At 36.1% G+C, this 25,982-nt stretch overlaps 1 protein-coding gene across 1 annotated transcript in view; it reads right to left on the bottom strand.

The window, feature by feature from the left end:
• Positions 1-25,723, bottom strand: part of LOC134533820 (ATP-dependent RNA helicase SUV3 homolog, mitochondrial) — a 48,397-nt gene extending 22,674 nt beyond the window's left edge. Inside the window, exons 1-6 of the mRNA XM_063371501.1 lie at positions 25,224-25,723; positions 22,921-23,143; positions 21,750-21,918; positions 19,614-19,725; positions 17,612-17,781; positions 7,563-7,837 (exon numbers count right to left, since the gene is read on the bottom strand). Coding sequence (XP_063227571.1) covers positions 7,563-7,837; positions 17,612-17,781; positions 19,614-19,725; positions 21,750-21,918; positions 22,921-23,143; positions 25,224-25,533 — 1,259 coding nt within the window. The 5' untranslated portion in view covers positions 25,534-25,723. The remainder of the gene's footprint in view (positions 1-7,562; positions 7,838-17,611; positions 17,782-19,613; positions 19,726-21,749; positions 21,919-22,920; positions 23,144-25,223) is intronic.
• Between the last annotated feature and the right edge of the window lie 259 nt (positions 25,724-25,982).

The following is a 25,982-nucleotide window of genomic DNA, read 5'->3' as shown; positions in this document are numbered from 1 at the left end:
AGGCATTACCATCACGCCTGACAAATACAAAACTAACTACTAAACTGCAATCGATGGGCAAGGATGCAAACACACAAAAAAATAAAATTAATTAATTCAACTGCTAACATAAAGTATCCCACCCTTAGCATAATCTAATCAGGCAAATAATTTGATAGGAAAAACTTAAGGAAGGGAAACATGACCTCCAATAATTTTCCCTAACTCTTGAGTCTTGATCTTCTCTATACAGCAAATAGTCCCCACGAAGTAACTGGGTTGAAGGTCAGTTCACATGACCCACCCATAACCTCTTCTACTCTTCTTTTCTTCTGGGGGCAACCACAATGCCCACCAATCTCTCTCCATGGTGCCGAACCAGCTATCCCATGAGAGTAAACAACGTAGTCAATAGAAGCGCAGAGGGGAAACACCAATCTCTGGCTTGTCGAGTCATAAAACTGCTTTATCTTCTTCTTCTTCTGAGTAAAAATATCTGACTAACCTTGCTTCTATTCTTCCAAACAGTAAAAGTTCATCAGGTATCTTCATGAAAGAAACATTCTAACTAATAATTCTTCATTTTTCTTCTTCTTTATTTCTGTTAGTTGTAATAGAAGGCCATGTTAGGGAGGTTATAGGGAAAAAGAGTGGCCAATTCCCACCCCATCACCCACCTAGATCATGACTAATTAACTTTTAAACGTTCTATTTCAAACAAATAAAAAAAAAACATTTTTTTTTATTCAAACTTTTAAACTATAATTACTTTTACTTCATAACCTCAAAAGCTAATCAATAATTCTAAATGAAATTGTGATTTACTGCATCCTTGTTCCATCCGATCTGTTTGTTTATAACCTTTCTTGTAAAGTATAAAATTTTCAAACATTACTAATTCAAAAAAAAAATTAAATTCTGGTGTCCTTTGAGTTACAATTAACTTTACTATTTCTTAGCTTGAAATAATTTAAGTTTTCAAAACTATTTCATTGTCTAATTCACAACACCTAAAAATCAACTCAAAACAACAAATCATCAAAATCAATAAGATCATCTGACCTACCTATCAGTACGGTGAACTTGAACTGTTCGTACACATTTATAATAAGCTATTGTATTTAAATTCCAACCTAAATAAGGTTTAAAAAAAACTACTAATCCCTCTGTAAATTAAGAAAATTAACTTTAAAAATTAAACTTAAGGTATTAGTTCTTTTTGACAGCTACCACAACTCACTAGTTCCATTACATTACTATAACCTAAAAAGTTCTGTAAATAATGTTTATAACAAAAAAAACTCCAGTTACTGTCTTCCATAAAAAAAAATAAAACTTTACATGACCTTATTAATCTCCACTTGTAAGTCCATGGCTGCCAGCTTTCTCTTCTCTTGAATCTTCAGTCTTGGCTCTTGTTTCAGTGATCTTGTATCTTGTCTCTCGAACTCTTGTCATCTTGTAAACTGGACTGCTGCTCAGCTCATCTTAAGGAATCTGTAACAGTTTCAAAAATACATGTTAATTTAAATTACATAATTCCTGTTCTTTGGTCCTAAAAAAAATTGTATTATTAGTACACATTACCCTGAAACAACATTATTATTCATTGTTTATTACTTAAAAAAAATGCTTTACCATAAAATCCTTTTTTGTTCTTTTCATTAGGCCTATTTATTTTCCTTCTTCTTAATTAAATTCTGCTTCAAATGTTAATCCTAACTTAAGACCTACCATCTATTTATTATTCATTACCTACATTATTTATGTTACCCTAAAATTCCCATAAGTTTCTAATACTTCCTATCAAAGACATTCTCTCTAAAAAAAAATTTACTTGTGACTCTTAACTTAACAAACTTAAAAAAAACTTTTACACTAGACTTAACTTATTATTCATTCTTAGTTACTAAATTTCTATATGTAAACTTTAGTACTTACAAACAAAAACTGCCTATTTCTCTCTACCTCTTAATCTCTTTCAATTATTACAATAATAATGTTACCTTGCATCTTTAAACTTTCTTCTTTTCAATTAAATTAGACATCTCATAACAATAAAAATTCTGCCTATACTCTTCTTATGGGTGTACAAACCAACAACAAAATTTCAAATTCTCAAGTTTCCTTATATTTAAATTATGCAATACAAATAACCTCTGTGGTGCCTGTACCCTTTAGGCCTACCACCTTCTCCTCTCACAGCATAACTCTTATTCCTCGGGGTCTGTATTCACTGTTCCAAATCAAATATCTCAAATAAATTAAAAACAAATTTATTATTTTAAGAAAACAAAAATTTACATTGAATTTACTATGGAGCCTGGAAATCTTAATGTCTCACAGCAGCTAACATGACTAAATCCCATGGAACCCCAGGTTTACATAACCTGTGCCCAAAAATTTAAGCATACCAGGCTTTCTCTGCACTGGTTTTACAGCATCACACACTATTTAGGGCCCCTGATCTGCCATCAGTCCCAAGGAGTTTTCCCACAACCCCTCTCTACACAAGCGCCTACCGCATTCCTCTCAATTGGCTATCGGTTTTACGGCATTCTTTTGGGATCCGACCATCAAGTTAGGGCTAATCGAACACTAAACCTCCATACTTCCAAACTAATGTAAATCAATTAAATTTTCTCTGTAAATTCTAAAAATCAAAAAAAATTATTCCAACATGCCAAAGAAACTTCCAAAAAAAAATTCATAATCTTATCTTCAAACCATTAAAATAAAAATAAATAGATTACTCTGTTTTCTCCTTAATAACTGTAAACTATCAACAAATATCATGTCGTAAATTTTAACTATGCTTACTGACTCTTAATCATAAAATCTCATTTGTCCTAATTAATAAACAACCGATTTCCTTAAAATCTCACTGTATCTCTCACACTCAAACTTCACTGGCTGAATATCTCAATAAATTCAAAAACAATTATCTAAACTCTTAAAGAAACTCCTCCCCAATTATTCAAATTACTTCACCTTATTTTATTTCATTACTTAAAACACCTTACTCAAAAAAAATTAATTAATTATCTAGCTATCTTCCATTATTATTTATTTACCGAACAAAACTTTCTCCTAAATTAATTTAGTAAAATTCAATTTCACATTAGGCAAGTACACTAACTCTCTACAGCAATGTTTCTCATTTCCCTCCTTCCTAACTGAATCCAATCTTACTTAACCTCCAGGGAATTTACCTCACAAAATAACCAAATTCACTGTAGTGCCTATCTGCTATAGGCCCACTACACAGGGGGCTCTAACCCCACCAACAAACTTCATTGAAATGGTACCCTATCCCATACAGGATAGCCACTTCGGTACTACCATGGGGAACTCCTGCCCCAAACTACTCACAACTCTCAGGATTCTCCTGACCCTTAATTCCGTAGTCAGCCCATCTCCTATGGTCTGCGCTACAATTCCCTTTCTTCCCAGGGACACAACGCCTCACCTTAGGGTCCCTCGCCCTAATGAAAACATTAATTTTGTCTCTCTGTTCTTTTGGAGTAAATTCCCTCTACACACAAAATCTAGCCTTCCCAGTTTTCTCAATGCTTATCGATTTTATAGTGTACCTCCTTAATAATGTTTACAAATCCCAAAAAAATATTTTTAAAACCGAGGTAGTATTTAACTAACAAAAACATAAACAACTTACAACGAAACACTTCTAGCCTATACATCATACACTTCTTAAAATAAATTACTTACATACTGAAAGTTCCTCTTCTTCTAAAACACACTTAAATTTAAATTTATTTAACCAATAGTCTATTTTCTTATCGCTAAGTTACCGTACAGCTGATCAAAACAAGGTCACGGCCTGTCCACGTCTCCGTATGAGCCCGTGACGTCACCGAATTCCATCAGGTGCGCCAACCCTCGCTTGCGGTTCCTCCGTTCTCCGCTAGGTCTCAGCACCTCCCCGTCACGTGTTCACTCTGCCACGTCCACTGACGTGTCGTTCTGAAACAACTCTCAACATTTTTCTAATTAAAACAAAACATCACTATAAATTCTATAACTCTCTTTTACATAAACTCTCGTTTTCTCTTTAATTCCTTTCTAACGTTTATCCTTCCCTCGACTGATTTAATTCGTACGTCTCGTCTCCTACGCGCACGAAAACAAAACAAACTTCTCTTGAAAATAATTCCTATTTACGACAAAAAACTTTATTTTAAATTATAATTCTCTTAACCTACAATCTTAAAATGAACTTCAATTAAATTAAACCACTTGCATTATCTCTAATAAGCATTTAACTTATAACGTATTCTCCTCACGTAATAATCCCCGATATAAATCTACAATAAATTCAACGACTTAAAACAACTTATCACTATAAACTTTATCCTTACAAGTATCCTCAAATAAACATCTGTTACGTCAAAAAAAAAATCTCAAAGACTTCCTCCACTATAGACTAAAATTCCGTAATCCTCTCCTCAAGTAAACTCTTAGTAACCTGCTATCAGAAGCTGAAACTAACTTAATAATAAACATAAAAATCTACCTCTCTCTCTCTCCAGAAATAGAACCTACCCGGCGCCTCCACCATTTCTGTCACGTGCACCTAGCCGGTGCCACCGCCATTTCTGTCACGATCCACCTTCAGAGGGGGGGCGAGCATCGTAGCTCTTTACATAGAAACAACTCGCTTGGCATCAACTAGTCTTAACTTCATAAAATACTTTACTGTACCTAGGATCATAGGTTCGTCATCCCGTACAGGATGTCTGGTGAGAGCTGAACTAAGGAGATTTTGCAAAATAACATAATACTTAATTAAAATTATTTTATTCTTAAAGTCAAATACTCAACATCATTTTAAAGAACATTTAAATAGCGGGATTACAATTTAAAACAATAATCTCTTTACTTCCTTAACGATTGAACGACCTTACAAGAGAGAGAATGAGAGAACTTCACTAAACACTTCCCTAGTCCTTCCGAATACCTCAAATCATAATTAATACTTAAAATTAAAACAAAGATAAGTCCATACTCACATTTTCCGAAAAGCCTTTCTTGATCGATTACTTTAAAAAAAATAACTTAGGGGCCTCTCCTGCCCTTGAAATCCCGAACGAACATTACATTTTAAAAACTATGACGCGTGACCCCTGACGAGGGCCATAGCCTCCGCCCGAAAGCTTGACGACTACATTATGACCTAACTTAAATTAAACGACTCGTGGCCTCTGGCGTCGACCATAGCTTCCGCCCGAAAGCTTGAATTCCTACATCACGAACGAACTAACAACTCGTGACCACAGGTGAGACGCATAGCCTCCGCCTGAGTGAGCCCCGAGTCACCAATCACTTGCGCTTAAATTCGCGCGCCCTGCCGCGCCTACCATAACAAAAGCTCGTTATTGAAGTCAAATTTACTAAACAACTAACTAGAACATCTGGGAAGACTACCCCCCCTCTACCCCAATGTGCAGGCCACACCGCGCGGCTTGTTACGACAGCGCGCCCCAGTAACTGCGGCCCGTGGCTGCGCCAGCGTGCGGCCAAACAAACAAACAAAATTCTGCAAGCCCGCAGCGCGCCGCGCCGGCCCCGTGCCCCAATTACATGGTCACGCCACTTGCGCTGACGAGTGAACAGAGCAGCCAGCCCAGAGTCCCGTCAGTAAAGTCCCTAAATTTGATTTCAACAACCCTGCAAAATTTCAACCCGCGACAATATTTCACATCTCATTCACGACTTTTTAATAATAATTTCTAAAAACTTTTTAATATCCGAGGCGATTCTGTACCTCATTATTATTTTTGGTCCTGGTTATCATTTGTAAGTACTTCTGTTTATATTATTTTTGGGACTGTACATACTGTTCGTTTAATAAAAAATTGCTTTTTCAAATTTTAGTTTTTTAGGTTTATTTTATTATGATAAAACTGGTTTAGGCATTATACATTGTTTATAAGTACTTCTGTTTAAATATTTTTTTGGGATCCGTATGAACTGTTCGTTTGTTTAATTATTGCTTTTTTAGTTTTATTTTACAATGAAAATACTGGTCTAAACATTACGTAGAGAAATGGAGTATCTAATGCCTCTTTGGGTTTGTGTGTGTTTCAGGAAACGGCCACTTGCAGCTCTGGAAGTCAAGTGGAGTGCTCGGCACGGAGCGACACGCCTGAGGACTCATGCTCTGGCGGGCAGCGAGGCAAGAAGTGTATTATGTGTTCAGAATGCACTTGTGCCAGGCCGATAGGTAGCGACAGACGATCGGCCTAATACTGGACTGCTGTGTGGGGAGCCGAAGAAGCCCACATCTTGCCCCACAATGACCACACGTCTTGGTGCTCTCGTTAAAATTTACTTTGGGTGTGTGGACAGTGACTTACGAGACAATTTAGTTTTGATGCTGTCCACAACTGTAGTTTGTTGGTGATGGAAAATAGTAGGAAAGACCTTTGCATGTTTAGCTCCGATAAAATGTTCACCCCTCTAGTGCTGTGAAGTTTAAGTGTCAAGGTCATTCTGAGTCAGTAATAGTGTCGCGTAGGAATAGAGGACTGGTTACACTGGTGCGATGAGTCAGCTCTCTTCTATACTGACGTTTATGGTGGATGTAATGAACTGTGTAAGCGTCAACCTACCCTAAATGTAATACAGTCCTGAGGTTATTGGACCGCAACGACGTTAGGCCAGTGTAAAAAAGGCATGAGCTGGCATGGCTGCAAGTGGAGTATGCTGTCAAAGAGGGGCTTGGTGTTTGTGCGCCTGGATTCTGCTGGGTGTATGTCGTCATGAGGTAGAGTTATCCTAGTTGACTCGTATAAAAATTACAATCAGTTTGCACTAGCAGTCCTGCATGCTGTTTGTAGACCTATAAACAATGTTGACAGTGAATGGTTACTTAGTTACAACTAAGTCTTCACAGACAGATGGCAGAACCTGAAAGAAAATAATGGAGTCTTTTGATGACTAAATTTAACAATTATAGTTTGAATTTTTATGCACCTTTAGTATTAAATGTAGTAAAATAAAAAAATTATGAAATAGAATTTCTGAAAAATTATTTTTAAGCATTAAGCAAGGTATGGTTTAATTTTTTAATTAAAGGCCTCCAAATAAAAGTGCAAATTAAAATAAAATAACCTTGCTTAACGTTGCAAATTTTGTGAAAAATAACACAGCTTTTAAGAAAAAAAATACCACCCTTTTTTCTGGTCTCTAATTATCTGTCTAAAATTGTGACCTCCTGTATATTATTTTAAAAATTAATCTTGGACAAGATCTAATATTCAAATGGGTAACTAAATCAATCAAGCAATAAAATCTACATATTTTTTTTGTTCTGGGTTTTTTAATATTTTGTTATTTATGTTTAAATTAACGTTTTTGTTAAATATTTGTTATAAAATACTATTTACATAAAGTTTTGATATATATTATATCTTTATTTACCAAAATCTCGTGGCGCACCTTTAGAGGCTACCTGGCACACTAGTGTGCTACGGCACAGTGGCAGGCAAACCCAGGTCCGAGGCTTGAACACGTATGTAGATGTTTTTATTCAGACGCAAAAGGTCTGCGGCAGGACTCACAGGTTGAGGCCCATGCCGATGGCGTCGGTGGCCACCATCACTTTGCACGGGTTGGTGGGGTCGTTGAACTTGTGCGCCTGAGCCAGCTTGGTGCCCGGCGGCAGGCCGCCGTAGATCACGGCTACCTCCTGCCCGCGCGCCTCGACGCCGCGCGACACGCTGTAAATGTCGTTCTTGCTGAAGCAGACGATGCAGTCGCCGGGCCGCACTGCGTCCAGGGAGCCCAGGGCCCGGTCCTCCACCGCCAGTTCCGTCAGGCGGCGGTACCGGCGCACCTGCACACCGCACACACGCGTACACACAGTGTCGCTTGCCAGCAATGCTGCAGGTCAGGTCAGGGCATCCACACGAATATGAAATAATATTTCCTTTAACTTTATCATGATTTTCAATAACTAAAATTACAAATTTCCCTAGTTATTTTTTTTTTAATAAATAATTTACCTGTTTGGCAATTTTCTGAAAGAAATTAACAAAAACCCACGCCTCCACCGTCCCCATAGCTGGCCTAGTTAAAACAGAACCTTGTATAAAATATAAAAGACTGTTATTTATAGTCTGTATGACTATACACTAAAACACAATCCGAGAAGAAGAAAAAAAAGATTTCATTCACAGTCCGATGTGATGGCAGACTGACTGGAGCATGATTTTTCCTCTCAAATTACCGTCACTGGGGATTTTTCCATGACTTTAACAGGATTCCAAGTGAATTCTCTGACTTCATCTTCAACTTCCCTGACTTTTCCCTGATTTGCATTGATTTTTCAGAATCTGGAAAGCCTGTAATAGGACTGTTTCCAATGTCTACATCCCCTACCAACTTCATTGAAATAACCCCATAAAAAAAACAACCACAGTGAACGGACTTAAATCCCACATATATAGGAACACAGCCATGCTTAAATTGAGAGTTAGTGATTTAGCCACGTAATAGAACATCATTATAGATTTTTTAGGTAATACTAAACGTGAAAAAGTGAAATATAAAATGCTGGAAACCAGGAAACACTGTACTAAAATGAAAAACGACAGTAATGATAAACTCTTAGTTAAATAAAAAATTCCTGGTGGCCACAATAAAGAGCAAGAATCCTCCCAGAAAAAATCTCAAAACAAACAAATCAATTGGTGTCAGATAACAGAATGTGTGGAACCATAGAATGCCGGATTAAAGACCTTTCAATATAACTGATAATATATTGAGAAGGAAAAAACAACAAGACATACATGACATATGAAGCTAAAAAATATATATTGTCACGATCCACCTTCAGAGGGGGGGGGGGCGAGAATCGTAGCTCTTTACATAGAAACAACTCGCTTGGCATCAACTAGTCTTAACTTCATAAAATACTTTACTGTACCTAGGATCATAGGTTCGTCATCCCGTACAGGATGTCTGGTGAGAGCTGAACTAAGGAGATTTTGCAAAATAACATAATACTTAATTAAAATTATTTTATTCTTAAAGTCAAATACTCAACATCATTTTAAAGAACATTTAAATAGCGGGATTACAATTTAAAACAATAATCTCTTTACTTCCTTAACGATTGAACGACCTTACAAGAGAGAGAATGAGAGAACTTCACTCAACACTTCCCTAGTCCTTCCGAATACCTCAAATCATAATTAATACTTAAAATTAAAACAAAGATAAGTCCATACTCACATTTTCCGAAAAGCCTTTCTTGATCGATTACTTTAAAAAAATAACGTAGGGGCCTCTCCTGCCCTTGAAATCCCGAACGAACATTACATTTTAAAAACTATGACGCGTGACCCCTGACGAGGGCCATAGCCTCCGCCCGAAAGCTTGACGACTACATTATGACCTAACTTAAATTAAACGACTCGTGGCCTCTGGCGTCGACCATTGCCTCCGCCCGAAAGCTTGAAGATGACTACATTATGACCTAACTTAAATTAAACGACTCGTGGCCTCTGGCGTCGGCCATAGCTTCCGCCCGAAAGCTTGAATTCCTACATCACGAACGAACTAACAACTCGTGACCACAGGTGAGACGCATAGCCTCCGCCTGAGTGAGCCTGAATTCCTACATCACGAACGAACTAACAACTCGTGACCACAGGTGAGACGCATAGCCTCCGCCTGAGTGAGCCCCGAGTCACCAATCACTTGCGCTTAAATTCGCGCGCCCTGCCGCGCCTAGCATAACAAAAGCTCGTTATTGAAGTCAAATTTACTAAACAACTAACTAGAACATCTGGGAAGACTACCCCCCCTCTACCCCGATGTGCAGGCCACACCGCGCGGCTTGTTACGACAGCGCGCCCCAGTAACTGCGGCCCGTGGCTGCGCCAGCGCGCGGCCAAACAAACAAACAAAATTCTGCAAGCCCGCAGCGCGCCGCGCCGGCCCCGTGCCCCAATTACATGGTCACGCCACTTGCGCTGACTAGTGAACAGAGCAGCCAGCCCAGAGTCCCGTCAGTAAAGTCCCTAAATTTGATTTCAACAACCCTGCAAAATTTCAACCCGCGACATAACCCTCCCCTCACAGAGCTCGAGCCCCATCGAGCTACCTCAAAATTACAAATTGTCTTTTTCCATTAAACCATAACTATAAATTCCTCATTTCACAAAAATAATAATTTTCTTAGTTCCTTGCTGTCTGAACATACATCTAGATTCTGCATAAGATTTATTTTAAAACAACAAGTATTCATAAAATTAAATGTAAAACTTTTATCTGGTTTGTTCTCACAGGAACCTTCAGAGGCTCGAGTTCTCAATTCTAAAAAAATTGTTCTGTTAGTGAAGCTCTCTTTACAAATTAAATTACTGTTCTTAGTTTCTCAGTATTCGTTAAACAATGTGCAAATTCTTGATAATTATTATTATTTTTTTTTTTTCGGTTTCCGTTTATTACCATACTTCTTTCGTTCTTCAAAAAAAATTAAGTGTCCTTACAGTGTTTCAATTAATTAAACTCTTATCTCGTGAAGGTTGGTGCAACTCCTCGAAGTCAGTGTTGTCGAGAAGAGTAGCTCCCTGGGCTGGCCATCAGCAAACACCACTCAACTCCAACAGCTACTGGACTGGCTTCCAGGGCAGCTCACAACTTCTCCCCACATCTGCTTCGGAGTTGTGCCATCCTCATCACGAACAGATTACAATTCTGAAACATCATCAACAGGCATTACCATCACGCCTGACAAATACAAAACTAACTACTAAACTGCAATCGATGGGCAAGGATGCAAACACACAAAAAAATAAAATTAATTAATTCAACTGCTAACATAAAGTATCCCACCCTTAGCATAATCTAATCAGGCAAATAATTTGATAGGAAAAACTTAAGGAAGGGAAACATGACCTCCAATGATTTTCCCTAACTCTTGAGTCTTGATCTTCTCTATACAGCAAATAGTCCCCACGAAGTAACTGGGTTGAAGGTCAGTTCACATGACCCACCCATAACCTCTTCTACTCTTCTTTTCTTCTGGGGGCAACCACAATGCCCACCAATCTCTCTCCATGGTGCCGAACCAGCTATCCCATGAGAGTAAACAACGTAGTCAATAGAAGCGCAGAGGGGAAACACCAATCTCTGGCTTGTCGAGTCATAAAACTGCTTTATCTTCTTCTTCTTCTGAGTAAAAATATCTGACTAACCTTGCTTCTATTCTTCCAAACAGTAAAAGTTCATCAGGTATCTTCATGAAAGAAACATTCTAACTAATAATTCTTCATTTTTCTTCTTTTTTTTTCTTCTGTTAGATGTAATAGAAGGCCATGTTAGGGAGGTTATAGGGAAAAAGAGTGGCCAATTCCCACCCCATCACCCACCTAGATCATGACTAATTAACTTTTAAACTTTCTATTTCAAACAAATAAAAAAAAACCATTTTTATTCAAATTTTTAAATTATAGCTACTTTTCCTTCATAACCTCAAAAGCAAATCAATAATTCTAAATGAAATTGTGATTTACTGCATCCTTGTTCCATCCGATCTGTTTGTTTATAACCTTTCTTGTAAAGTATAAAATTTTCAAACATTACTAATTAAAAAAAAATTAAATTCTGGTGTCCTTTGAGTTACAATTAACTTTACTATTTCTTAGCTTGAAATAATTTAAGTTTTCAGAACTATTTCATTGTCTAATTCACAACACTTAAAAATCAACTCAAAACAACAAATCATCAAAATCAATAAGATCATCTGACCTACCTATCAGTACTGTGAACTTGAACTGTTCGTACACATTTATAATAAGCTATTGTATTTAAATTCCAACCTAAATAAGGTTTAAAAAAAACTACTAATCCCTCTGTAAATTAAGAAAATTAACTTTAAAAATTAAACTTAAGGTATTAGTTCTTTTTGACAGCTACCACAACTCACTAGTTCCATTACATTACTATAACCTAAAAAGTTCTGTAAATAATGTTTATAACAAAAAAAAACTCCAGTTACTGTCTTCCATAAAAAAAAATAAAACTTTACATGACCTTATTAATCTCCACTTGTAAGTCCATGGCTGCCAGCTTTCTCTTCTCTTGAATCTTCAGTCTTGGCTCTTGTTTCAGTGATCTTGTATCTTGTCTCTCGAACTCTTGTCATCTTGTAAACTGGACTGCTGCTCAGCTCATCTTAAGAAATCTGTAACAGTTTCAAAAATACATGTTAATTTAAATTACATAATTCCTGTTCTTTGGTCCTAAAAAAAAAATTGTATTATTAGTACACATTACCCTGAAACAACATTATTATTCATTGTTTATTACTTAAAAAAAATGCTTTACCATAAAATCCTTTTTTGTTCTTTTCATTAGGCCTATTTATTTTCCTTCTTCTTAATTAAATTCTGCTTCAAATGTTAATCCTAACTTAAGACCTACCATCTATTTATTATTCATTACCTACATTATTTATGTTACCCTAAAATTCCCATAAGTTTCTAATACTTCCTATCAAAGACATTCTCTCTAAAAAAAAATTTACTTGTGACTCTTAACTTAACAAACTTAAAAAAAAACTTTTACACTAGACTTAACTTATTATTCATTCTTAGTTACTAAATTTCTATATGTAAACTTTAGTACTTACAAACAAAAACTGCCTATTTCTCTCTACCTCTTAATCTCTTTCAATTATTACAATAATAATGTTACCTTGCATCTTTAAACTTTCTTCTTTTCAATTAAATTAGACATCTCATAACAATAAAAATTCTGCCTATACTCTTCTTATGGGTGTACAAACCAACAACAAAATTTCAAATTCTCAAGTTTCCTTATATTTAAATTATGCAATGCACATAACCTCTGTGGTGCCTGTACCCTTTTAGGCCTACCACCTTCTCCTCTCACAGCATGACAACTCTTATTCCTCGGGGTCTGTATTCACTGTTACAAATCAAATATCTCAAATAAATTAAAAACAAATTTATTATTTTAAGAAAACAAAAATTTACATTGAATTTACTATGGAGCCTGGAAATCTTAATGTCTCACAGCAGCTAACATGACTAAATCCCATGGAACCCCAGGTTTACATAACCTGTGCCCAAAAATTTAAGCATACCAGGCTTTCTCTGCACTGGTTTTACAGCATCACACACTATTTAGGGCCCCTGATCTGCCATCAGTCCCAAGGAGTTTTCCCACAACCCCTCTCTACACAAGCGCCTACAGCATTCCTCTCAATTGGCTATCGGTTTTACGGCATTCTTTTGGGATCCGACCATCAAGTTAGGGCTAATCGAACAATAAACCTCCATACTTCCAAACTAATGTAAATCAATTAAATTTTCTCTGTAAATTCTAAAAATCAAAAAAAATTATTCCAACATGCCAAAGAAACTTCCAAAAAAAATTCATAATCTTATCTTCAAACCATTAAAATAAAAATAAATAGATTACTCTGTTTTCTCCTTAATAACTGTAAACTGTCAACAAATATCATGTCGTAAATTTTAACTATGCTTACTGACTCTTAATCATAAAATCTCATTTGTCCTAATTAATAAACAACCGATTTCCTTAAAATCTCACTGTATCTCTCACACTCAAACTTCACTGGCTGAATATCTCAATAAATTCAAAAACAATTATCTAAACTCTTAAAGAAACTCCTCCCCAATTATTCAAATTACTTCACCTTATTTTATTTCATTACTTAAAACACCTTACTCAAAAAAATTAATTAATTCCCTTCCATTATTATTTGACCAGAAAAAACTTTCTCATTAATTAATTTATTAAAATTCAATTTCACATTAGGCAAGTACACTAACTCTCTACAGCAATGTTTCTCATTTCCCTCCTTCCTAACTGAATCCAATCTTACTTAACCTCCAGGGAATTTACCTCACAAAATAACCAAAAATTTCACTGTAGTGCCTATCTGCTATAGGCCCACTACACAGGGGGCTCTAACCCCACCAACAAACTTCATTGAAATGGTACCCTATCCCATACAGGATAGCCACTTCGGTACTACCATGGGGAACTCCTGCCCCAAACTACTCACAACTCTCAGGATTCTCCTGACCCTTAATTCCGTAGTCAGCCCATCTCCTATGGTCTGCGCTACAATTCCCTTTCTTCCCAGGGACACAACGCCTCACCTTAGGGTCCCTCGCCCTAATGAAAACATTAATTTTGTCTCTCTGTTCTTTTGGAGTAAATTCCCTCTACACACAAAATCTAGCCTTCCCAGTTTTCTCAATGCTTATCGATTTTATAGTGTACCTCCTTAATAATGTTTACAAATCCCAAAAAAATATTTTTAAAACCGAGGTAGAATTTAACTAACAAAAACATAAACAACTTACAACGAAACACTTCTAGCCTATACATCATACACTTCTTAAATTAAATTACTTACATACTGAAAGTTCCTCTTCTTCTAAAACACACTTAAATTTAAATTTATTTAACCAATAGTCTATTTTCTTATCGCTAAGTTACTGTACAGCTGATCAAAACAAGGTCACGGCCTGTCCACGTCTCCGTATGAGCCCGTGACGTCACCGAATTCCATCAGGTGCGCCAACCCTCGCTTGCGGTTCCTCCGTTCTCCGCTAGGTCTCAGCACCTCCCCGTCACGTGTTCACTCTGCCACGTCCACTGACGTGTCGTTCTGAAACAACTCTCAACATTTTTCTAATTAAAACAAAACATCACTATAAATTCTATAACTCTCTTTTACATAAACTCTCGTTTTCTCTTTAATTCCTTTCTAACGTTTATCCTTCCCTCGACTGATTTAATTCGTACGTCTCGTCTCCTACGCGCACGAAAACAAAACAAACTTCACTTGAAAATAATTCCTATTTACGACAAAAAACTTTATTTTAAATTATAATTCTCTTAACCTACAATCTTAAAATGAACTTCAATTAAATTAAACCACTTGCATTATCTCTAATAAGCATTTAACTTATAACGTATTCTCCTCACGTAATAATCCCCGATATAAATCTACAATAAATTCAACGACTTAAAACAACTTATCACTATAAACTTTATCCTTACAAGTATCCTCAAATAAACATCTGTTACGTCAAAAAAAAAAATCTCAAAGACTTCCTCCACTATAGACTAAAATTCCGTAATCCTCTCCTCAAGTAAACTCTTAATAACCTGCTATCAGAAGCTGAAACTAACTTAATAATAAACATAAAAATCTACCTCTCTCTCTCTCCAGAAATAGAACCTACCCGGCGCCTCCACCATTTCTGTCACGATCCACCTTCAGAGGGGGGGGGGGCGAGAATCGTAGCTCTTTACATAGAAACAACTCGCTTGGCATCAACTAGTCTTAACTTCATAAAATACTTTACTGTACCTAGGATCATAGGTTCGTCATCCCGTACAGGATGTCTGGTGAGAGCTGAACTAAGGAGATTTTGCAAAATAACATAATACTTAATTAAAATTATTTTATTCTTAAAGTCAAATACTCAACATCATTTTAAAGAACATTTAAATAGCGGGATTACAATTTAAAACAATAATCTCTTTACTTCCTTAACGATTGAACGACCTTACAAGAGAGAGAATGAGAGAACTTCACTCAACACTTCCCTAGTCCTTCCGAATACCTCAAATCATAATTAATACTTAAAATTAAAACAAAGATAAGTCCATACTCACATTTTCCGAAAAGCCTTTCTTGATCGATTACTTTAAAAAAATAACGTAGGGGCCTCTCCTGCCCTTGAAATCCCGAACGAACATTACATTTTAAAAACTATGACGCGTGACCCCTGACGAGGGCCATAGCCTCCGCCCGAAAGCTTGACGACTACATTATGACCTAACTTAAATTAAACGACTCGTGGCCTCTGGCGTCGACCATTGCCTCCGCCCGAAAGCTTGAAGATGACTACATTATGACCTAACTTAAATTAAACGACTCGTGGCCTCTGGCGTCGGCCATAGCTTCCGCCCGAAAGCTTGAATTCCTACATCACGAACGAACTAACAACTCGTGACCACAGGTGAGACGCATAGCCTCCGCCTGAGTGAGCCCCGAGTCACCAATCACTTGCGCTTAAATTCGCGCGCCCTGCCGCGCCTAGCATAACAAAAGCTCGTTATTGAAGTCAAATTTACTAAACAACTAACTAGAACATCTGGGAAGACTACCCCCCCTCTACCCCGATGTGCAGGCCACACCGCGCGGCTTGTTACGACAGCGCGCCCCAGTAACTGCGGCCCGTGGCTGCGCCAGCGCGCGGCCAAACAAACAAACAAAATTCTGCAAGCCCGCAGCGCGCCGCGCCGGCCCCGTGCCCCAATTACATGGTCACGCCACTTGCGCTGACTAGTGAACAGAGCAGCCAGCCCAGAGTCCCGTCAGTAAAGTCCCTAAATTTGATTTCAACAACCCTGCAAAATTTCAACCCGCGACAATATATTACAGTGACATCTTATTATCAATTAGTAGCGACAAGATTTTGTGGTTTTATTTTTAGGATAACTTTGTTTTTAAAAGAGGAGATTCTCGTGATATCATTTTTAATTTTATACATTGTCTTTTATTCATAAAAATAGTGTATTATTCAGCAAATATTAAGTTAATATATTTCTTAATACTTATTTCACCAAAATAGTTACATTATGACTTACAAATGATGCACTCATATGATAAAATCATTAATAAAAAGCATACATCTGCAAATATTTTGGTGTTTGAAAAATAAGTCATCATTAATGTAAAAATGTGTTACTAAAAAGCAATGCAAGATCAAACAATATAATATTAATTTTTTACAATCCACACAGTTAAAAAATTTCGTTAAAAACTCGTGCTAAATAAATTACATTCAATAAATTTACCATAACCAAAGATAATTTTGTTTGTAATCTGAATTAAGAGCTATCAAACTGCCGACTGATTTCAAGATTTGTTTTATTTCTGTGTATTAACTTGCATTTCAGTGTTATATGTTGCTTTGATATGCTTTGGGGTGTTATTTCAGTTCTATCGCAATTCACCATATAATCTTGTCCCTACGTTTATTAATTATTACAATTAAATTGAAACAAGCCTTTAATTTTGGTGCTTCATTAAAGAATTTTACACTAAACTGTTATTAAATGTAAAACATCTGATAGGAATTTGAAAGCATGTATGAACTTGAAACTCAGAATTATTTTAATGTGACGTACAGTAGAGTACTGCTAATCCGAACTACATAAGACCGGACCCTGTCCAGATTACCGGAACTAAACTGAATTTTGCCTTAAAATGCATGTACTACAAGTTTTATATGAGCAAAACTATAAAAGTGTATATTTTTTCTTCATAAATACTACTTTTCCTAGAGCTTCATTAGTTTTAATACTAGTGTGTATGTTGACATAAGTTTTTAACCCACTAACTGATGTAAGATTAACAAAATATAAAAATTAAAAATCTACCGGTTGTACAGCATAAAAAAAACCACAGTACATTGTGAATCCCGTCCGGCTTAGCCAGTGCCCGTCAAGCGGGATCGACGATGTTCTCGTGTACTTGGCTTGTGAACACAGACTAGAACTGGGATAGCAACTAGGTGAGTACCTCGACGTCCTCGCCAGTGGTGGTCATGAGGGAATGCACGAGGTCGACCGCCCCCTCCTCCCCGCAGAGGTGGATCTCCTCCGCGACGACCCCGAGGAGGGCTCTGGTCCAGGCCCAGCCCCGGCCGGCGTCCCGCATCATCTGTATCTCGTCGATCACCGCCACTTCATCTGCGCGCACACGAGTCATGCACTGCGTTAGCCCTCGCCCGCAGTACAGCCAACTGAACACCTTCGTCAACTGGTAGACTTATTTAGATTCTTGGACTTAGCGACTTGTGGACAGCAAGGTCACTCATTAAAGACAGTAACACAAAGACTACGGACATTGGTAGGGGCTAGAAATATTAGCATCTTGTTTTTTACTCCGAAATTAACATCAATATTTTTATAAATTAGCATCTATTATTGTGAAACAATAACTAAATATTTACAATCTAAATGATTAAGAACCTACATTTTCTAATGTACAAATACCTACAAATAACACTATTTCATTTTTGTACCAAAATAATTGTTCATGCCTTTTTCAATTAAAACAAAAAAAAAAAAATTCAAATGATTATTTTACTTAAAAAATTGGTAGTACAATATGCTAGAAAACATAAAGCTGGAGTTTTACTTCACAGAAACTCAAAAATCAATTTAATTAGGCTTATATTTTGAAGTTATCTGGAATGCCAGTAGCTTGGTTGTCTCACAGAGACATGGCAATATCACGAAGCATGCCGGTCACGAAAACTAGATTAGAGAATGATAACCAGATGATCACGGAGAAACTATGGGAAACATAAATTAGAATAGCCAGGCCAGAATTTGAACCCTTGTCGTCTGGAATGCAAGTCTTGTGTCTTATCACTTCGCCACCTAGCTACATTCCACTGGGACCTACTGTGAATAACTAAGGTTTGTTTATCAAATCATTCCTCACAATTTACTCAACATTATTTTTGTTTTTGGGTAATACCAATACAATTTACTACACAAGCATTGCAAATTATTAAATCTTATTTTGAACGTTTGTCACAATATATACACTACATACACTATATACCTACTAGGGTTGTTCTGATACCTCCTTTTCCAATACCACTACCGATACCCCAATATCACCACCTTTACCTGATACTACAATTAAAATTTAGAATTACTGGCCTCACATGAATAAATCAATAAACTTTTTTTTATAATTAAGTTCAAGAATGTAATATTTGTTTATAAATCTAAATTCAAGCAGGTTTATTGAAAATTGTGATCACTTATTTATTAGGTAAACATCTTCATTTCTAGATCATCTGCCATTTGTAAAAACATATTCATAGATACAATAATTTCTTGGATAACTTCTTCATGCTCATTCACTAGAGAAATTATTTTCTCAGCTGGATGGTTAATGCAAACAAACCCATTTTCGGATATTTAACAGTTTTTTAAAACATGCAAATAATAAGCATTTTTAAACACTACATAACAATCCCTCAAAATCAAAAAGCATACTTATTATAATAATTTGTAGTTACGATTTTGTATTTTGATACAACTAATAAATAATGTGACATTAGATGCTCTTCATTAGCAAATGAGACAAATATTAAGTGTTGGCAATCACACATACAATAAATCAGGCATGACCTACGGGCCGCTAGTTCTACCTGTGAACTTGAAATTGTCCCATATTTGAAATATCTGGTGTTGCAGCACAAAAACCAGTACAAGCATTTGTTAAAATATAACCATCCAAATATTATTTAAAATATTCAATAAACTTTTATTTCCTACTTGTACTAGTACTAGTCTAATTTGATATAATTTCCATTAGAGAATAATTTTATATTTGTATTTGAATACGATTCAAAGTAAAAAAAAAAAAAAAACAACTTATATTTGCACAGGTCTAAAAAAAAAAACTTTAAGGTATAATACTAAGTACAGCCAACAAATTAGAGCCATTCAATCTCAGGGCAATGTATTTATAACTATAAGGCAATCAAGTAAGTACTTACAAGGAACATTCACTGATGTCATCTCAACCGTACAAGACACATGATTCGCTGGAGTGCCATCCTTGCTGGCAAACCGCCTCTCCTCTCCTGTCACCAGGTCACATGGTGTTCCCTTCCAAACAAACAATACTGCGAACATCACACACACGACTGACATATACAGACAAGTCACTAGGTCAATACTGATGCTTGTTTTGATGTATGGGGAAACACTAAGCAATTTAGATGGGTTTCTAACTGACCCAGGCTCCAAACTATAGTATCCAGCAGTTTTTATTTTATAAAAAATCTCACTAAAGCAGCTGACAAAAGAGAGATTGTTTCTATGCTATGGAGCATTATCAATAGTTTCATCCAAATGAATATGTTAAACTATTTACCTACTGTACATTGTCATCCTTATATTCAATTATTAAAACAAACGTATGGTATCACACCATGAAAATTATTATTTTTTAATATGGTGATTGAAATCACTGATCACAAAGGCCTGCTATAACTTAGAACTATAATATGTAATTTTCATTTGTAAAGCACGCATACCATTAATTTCAATACAGTTAGTGTTGGATATTGTTGGATACTGTATTGCTGAATGTTTTTGTATTGGACACAACTTTGAATTAAGGAGTTAAATGTTTTCTGTTTTAGTAATATATCAGCCACTCAAAATGGTGTCTATGTTTGTTAAGTGTGATCATTGTAACAACAGAAAAGATGTGTAATGTAATTGCGAGTAAATGCAATGTAACGATCGGGATCGTAATGTTTTATTTATTGCACGGTTAACTATGTGTTTTGCGGTTAATTGTTATAGAGGGAGGACACATTGACGGGTAGTTGATGTGTGGACCCAACAGTTAGCATAATCAGCAGTTTGTAAAAACTCCACCAAACCAAACTTGAAATTAGTGTGAAAGAAAACTGATGAAATAAGCTACATTAAGGTATCATCAACAAACACCTAGTAAGACAATTTCAGAAAATTTTCAGGACTTTTTGGAAAAGTACTGGTGCAAACCCACTCCCAACATACGTCAAATCTTGCTAGCAAAAACAAAATTTGGGGTTAGGTTTTTTTTTACTAGCAGACGGCGGAGGAGTAAAACTGATAAAGATTAAATAATTTTTAACCAAACCATGGACTCAAAGGATAACAAAACTAGCTTTATTACACAATATACTTACAAATTACAAGACCACTAAGCTGTAAACTACAAGAAAGAGCATATATTATGTTTAATTTTCTCAAACTTTATCATTAACATAACTATAAAAGTATGTACGCGGTGGACAGAACTATAAAGCTTAAAGGTAAATACTGACACTCATGAGCATAAATGGGCACTAGGGCAAGGGATTTACAGAACTGAGCGTAGCATACACATAAATGTAAGTTGTCCTTAGACAGGAACAAATCATGACTAGGGATACAAATCTTAAATTATAGTGCTCACATTACATTCGTTGCAGGCAACTAATTTGGGTACAAGCTGTATGAGCAGAAATATTAAAGAGGTTACTTACAACCGCCAATTATTTCAATTAAATAATTTAGCATCACAAAAGTGTGTGAAAAAAAATAAATGTGGCACCCCCCTCCCCCCCATTTTTTAATGAAATAATGTGGCGACGACAAAATTTGTGGTGGTTTAGAACTCTAAAGCAGTTTATATGTTTACAATTTATTTTGTCACAGTGAATCTACAGCTGAAGTTTGTTGGTATACTTCAGACACATCCTATAAAACAGGATCATTGTTTGTATGTAATATACTAAATTGATCTGTGAAATATGTGTATAATATTTTTTATAGGAACATGCTAATTGTTATGTTAGAGAGCTAAAAACCACCTGATTTAAGTCGACAGTCTTCAACTATTTATTTTTAATGTGCGACTATAAACACAAATGAGCTGTCGAAAAAGAAAATACAAGTTAGAAAAAAAATGCAGGAAGTTAAAGTTTTCTTAATTTCAGCATATTTACTAATTAGTTTGGGAGTTCTTTCATGTCTTTTGTGATCTGCAAACACCCAGAGCATAATATTTCAATTTTTCTTCAAAATTTTTTTTGTGATTTTGTTTGTAAAAACCTTTGTACAAGTTACGAAGCTGTTTGACTGCCAGTGCCTACCCTGTCGTTGGCTTTGTTGAAGACCTCCGAGGCGAGCAGCTTCAGGGGCCCGCAGTACACCCCGGACTTGGCCGCCAGGAACCTCTCCAGCGCGTGGTACGTCTTACCGCTGTTGGTCGGCCCGGCGTGGAACACTATCTTCCTGGTGATGGCCCGAGCGGCGGGGTACCTGCATGGCAGAAACGTGCTCCGCAGTGTCGCAACTGGTTCCTTCCCACTCTGCTCTGTGTTCACCCCACATAACAAGCTGCAATTATTCTGCACCTGGGGCCTGTTTCAAAAGGTTAAAGTCTTGTCACCAACAACTGAAAAAAAAATCAGCTCTTGTATTCTTAAGTTGTTATAAAGTAAAAGTTTCCATTGTGTGGTAGACTTGATAGACTTGTAACTCGGTAAAAGTTATAGCTGCTTAGTTTAGGCATGAATTTGTTTATTGTTGTTGCTTTTTTTTATCTGAGTTTAGTTATTAATAGCTAAACTTGTAAACTTAACATCCCTTAGATGTACGCTACGCTAGTAAACAAGAGTCAGCTATGTACTAGTTTGACATGTTTTTAGAACAGTTGATTTGTAACCGTGCCATGCCAAGTCACCACCAGTTGGCTCCGTAGGGCTCCACCTGCCATTTGTCTTTGCCGGTTCCATTCCGAGCAACGCGTTTCCATTGAACTGTGTAGCACAGCTCGCAAGACGTTTAAACCATACCATACAGTCTAACAGTACGTTACCACAACTCTACCACTAACAGTTACAAAACCATCAACCCAGGACTCTACAAACCCAGGTACCAGGTCACCAAGATACCCAAATCTCTTCCTCGCTGGCGACTCACTTCTGCCAAGATACCAAGATAGTATTACCAGTTAATGGTTTTCGAAACATCAGCAAATCGTGTTGTACAGAAATGCATGGCTTCATGAAACCGGGGCCGTATTTAAACAAGCGTGTATATTTCATCTGTGGTGCATAACGTAACAAATAGATTAATTTAATTACTTTGTACAGTCATACTTCGGAGGCTCACTCAATGTGAATCCAGCGGCCTTATGCCCCCAAACGTTCGGCAACATGCGTATCTATTTACAACTAGACAACACTGCAACGTGTGCGTGTGCGTGTGTTTACTGGCTCCTATAAGTTTGAGAGATCTTGTAGCTAGGCCTGCGCTCACCAGTTGGCAGGCGTCCTCAAGTCGCTGATCTTCTTCAGGTCGTCCATGCACTCGAGGTGCGGGAATATCTGCTTGGCGTGGCGCAGGAAGTAGGGGAAGATGTCGTCGACGTGCCCCGCCCCTTGCAGGATGTCGCTGACCACCACGTGGAGGTCCACCGGCAGCACCTCGGCCTCCAGGCAGTACCGGCGGAAGCTGACGTACGCTTGGTGCAGGAGATAACCTGCGGCATCGTGCACCCCAGGGTTGGCAACCAAGTACCTGACATGGCTGGGTGTTATCAGTAAAACCCAGATCATTACCCACATTTGGTTTTTTTTTCCAATATTAATATAAATAAAAATTCCATCACAAAAATTGACATGTTTTATTAAAATTTAACATAAATAACACAAACAAAGTATGTACTTACATAACAAATGCACACAAGTACAAAATACAGACTGATTTCAGCTTATTATAACTAACCAATCCCTTAAAAATTCATACAGGTACAAGATAAATAGTTATTGTGTTATTGAGTTACAAAAACTAAACAAAAGTTATCAATAAGCTTAATAATCACATGTTTATTGTTTAAAAAATTATTTTCAGAATACAGTGCTCCAAAATGCAGACTTTTTGAAAGGAAATAACAGGCAATGTGAAAAAAAATCAGGTTTTATTGATAAAACCCACATTGATTGGGTATTAAAAAAAAGCCAGTTTTTTTCCAACCCTGCATTTCAAGTCTTCAGCCTTCTCCACATTGTCTAACATTTTTTGAAATCAAATCCATTGAATTTAATCTATTGACACCTGTTAATGCACTTCAATAACTGAAATTGGAAATATTATTTGAAATCAATTTCACACACTATTCAAGAAATTTAAGTGTTTATAAATATATTTTATTAAGAAATATATATAAAATTTTCCAGAAGAATGATACTTGGTATTTTAAAAATTTATTCCCCCAAAATGTAACTGCAGTACCATAGTTTTTTGATCAGAAATTTGTTGTTATATTATTATAATTACAAATTATAAGTTTCTATTTCTTTTTATTTGACCAAACATGACTTAAAATTATTTCTCAAAATTAATGTCATAGTTTTTGGGACATGCACAATTTTCTGCAGAAACAATAAAGCCATTTAAATAAAAAAGAGAACTCTCATTTAAAATATTTAATCTATAACATGTCTGACACATTTTTTGAATGAATCAGAGCATTAAAATACTTGCATTACAATATGGTTGAATGCACTTGCATTACAAGTTTCAATAACGTCCTGTGCCATTCAAGGACTTAATGATATCAAACTTGAATGTGATATAAAGCAAAGTTTTATCATGGCCTTTCAATCTGGTGTGTTCTACTGCACCTGGTTATATTCTGTCAAGTATTTATACCTTTATCATCTGCTGTCACAGCAAAGAAATGAGTGAATTATTTAGGGTAATGGTGGCCCAATTGTGTCCCAATTTTTGTTCACCAAGGCATGAACAGTGGACCACATACTAATCTAGTGTGACTAGACACTGGCACTACGTAATTCTAAATAACACATAAATAATTCACAATAGCATGCAAACAGCATTAAAATAGCACCGTCCCACATACTTAGCACATAATTAGAAGCTATATTCGCGAATGGCAGAGCGGTTTGAAAAATTCCAAAGGTCCCCTCATTTATTTTATGTAAATTTACATTTTCAAATGTTTGAAATTTGTCTTCTATTATTATATGAAGCAATTGATTAACTAAATTCAAGCATTTAAATAATTTTGCCGTTTAGTTTGGGACTAGAAAAGATTAACTAAAACGCTTTGTCTTATAAATAAATAACACATTTAAATTAGTCTCACTTATTTTGGAATGCACAAATCAAAAGAATCGCTATGCCACTGACATAGTGTTTATCTATGACATATTGTATGCTGACTGGTCATGCACAGAAAAATCAGCACACAAAACAGACAAGAGTTAGCAGTTTTGACAGTTTGACAACTTTCTATGCATGTGCTATTTGCAAATGTAGTAGCTGCTCTTTGTTTACTATTAAATTGTGCGTATGTGCCGCGCGTGTACAGATGCAAATGTAACCCGGCCTTAAATTGTGTGTACACTTGGTTAGGTTAGCTTCAATTAAAATACTGTAAAATTGTGTAAATACTTGATACATTTATGTCAGCGGAATTAAAAAATACTTAACGGGATTTTATGGAACCAGTAATATTCCAAAACATTTCAAAATTTTAAATTTTATTATGATTAACTATATATTCGCAACATACATATAAATAGAGAAATTCTTACTATCCAATCCATTTTCTTGAGCTAACAATTTAATTTCTCGTTTCTGATAAAACTTGTTTAGAAGTTTCAACAAATCAGCTTTATTCACAGATCCGGTGAGTTCTTGGCCCACGTTGATATCGTCGGGGTTAGGTTTGACAGGGATAGGAATAAAAACAGTTGACAAACTGTTTTCATCTTTCTTCCCTCTTCGTTGTACGTTACAAACACTGAAGTTACAGGATGAAAAACGGAATCTGTACAATTCCTCCAAACAATACCTCCGATGTGCAGACAAGCATACATTTCTTAACCCTCTCATTAAAGACATTACAAGTTAATTCAACAGATCAACTAAAGAAAAGATAAAAATCAAAACTGTTATAAGTTCTGAAATGCTTCATTTTACATTTCTACCACGATCACTCGCATGATTCCACATTTAAAAGTACTTAAATCGAAAACTAATTTTAAAAACAAGCCGACAACAGACTGTGTTCTGTTTATATACAACAGTGTTGCCAGTTGCCAACAATAAAAAACTATAAATAAAAAGGATCAGGAATTTAGCCATAAATTAAGAGATAGTAACCAAAAACGCCATTTTCGTTTAAATAGTTTTTGGCCATAACAAATCTGCTTTGTTTAATAATGTAATGTAATTTAATGGAATGCTTAACTTTAGAAGTATTGACTATTTCAAATAGTTTTTCTTGTGTTGTCATTGGTGTTTAGTATTTAATTATTCTTGGAGAAGACTAAAAAAAAGTTATATCTGAC

This window comes from Bacillus rossius, chromosome 7 (assembly GCF_032445375.1).
Source record: "Bacillus rossius redtenbacheri isolate Brsri chromosome 7, Brsri_v3, whole genome shotgun sequence".
NCBI classification, from domain to species: domain Eukaryota; kingdom Metazoa; phylum Arthropoda; class Insecta; order Phasmatodea; family Bacillidae; genus Bacillus; species Bacillus rossius.
This window is presented reverse-complemented; position numbering and strand designations above follow the sequence as displayed.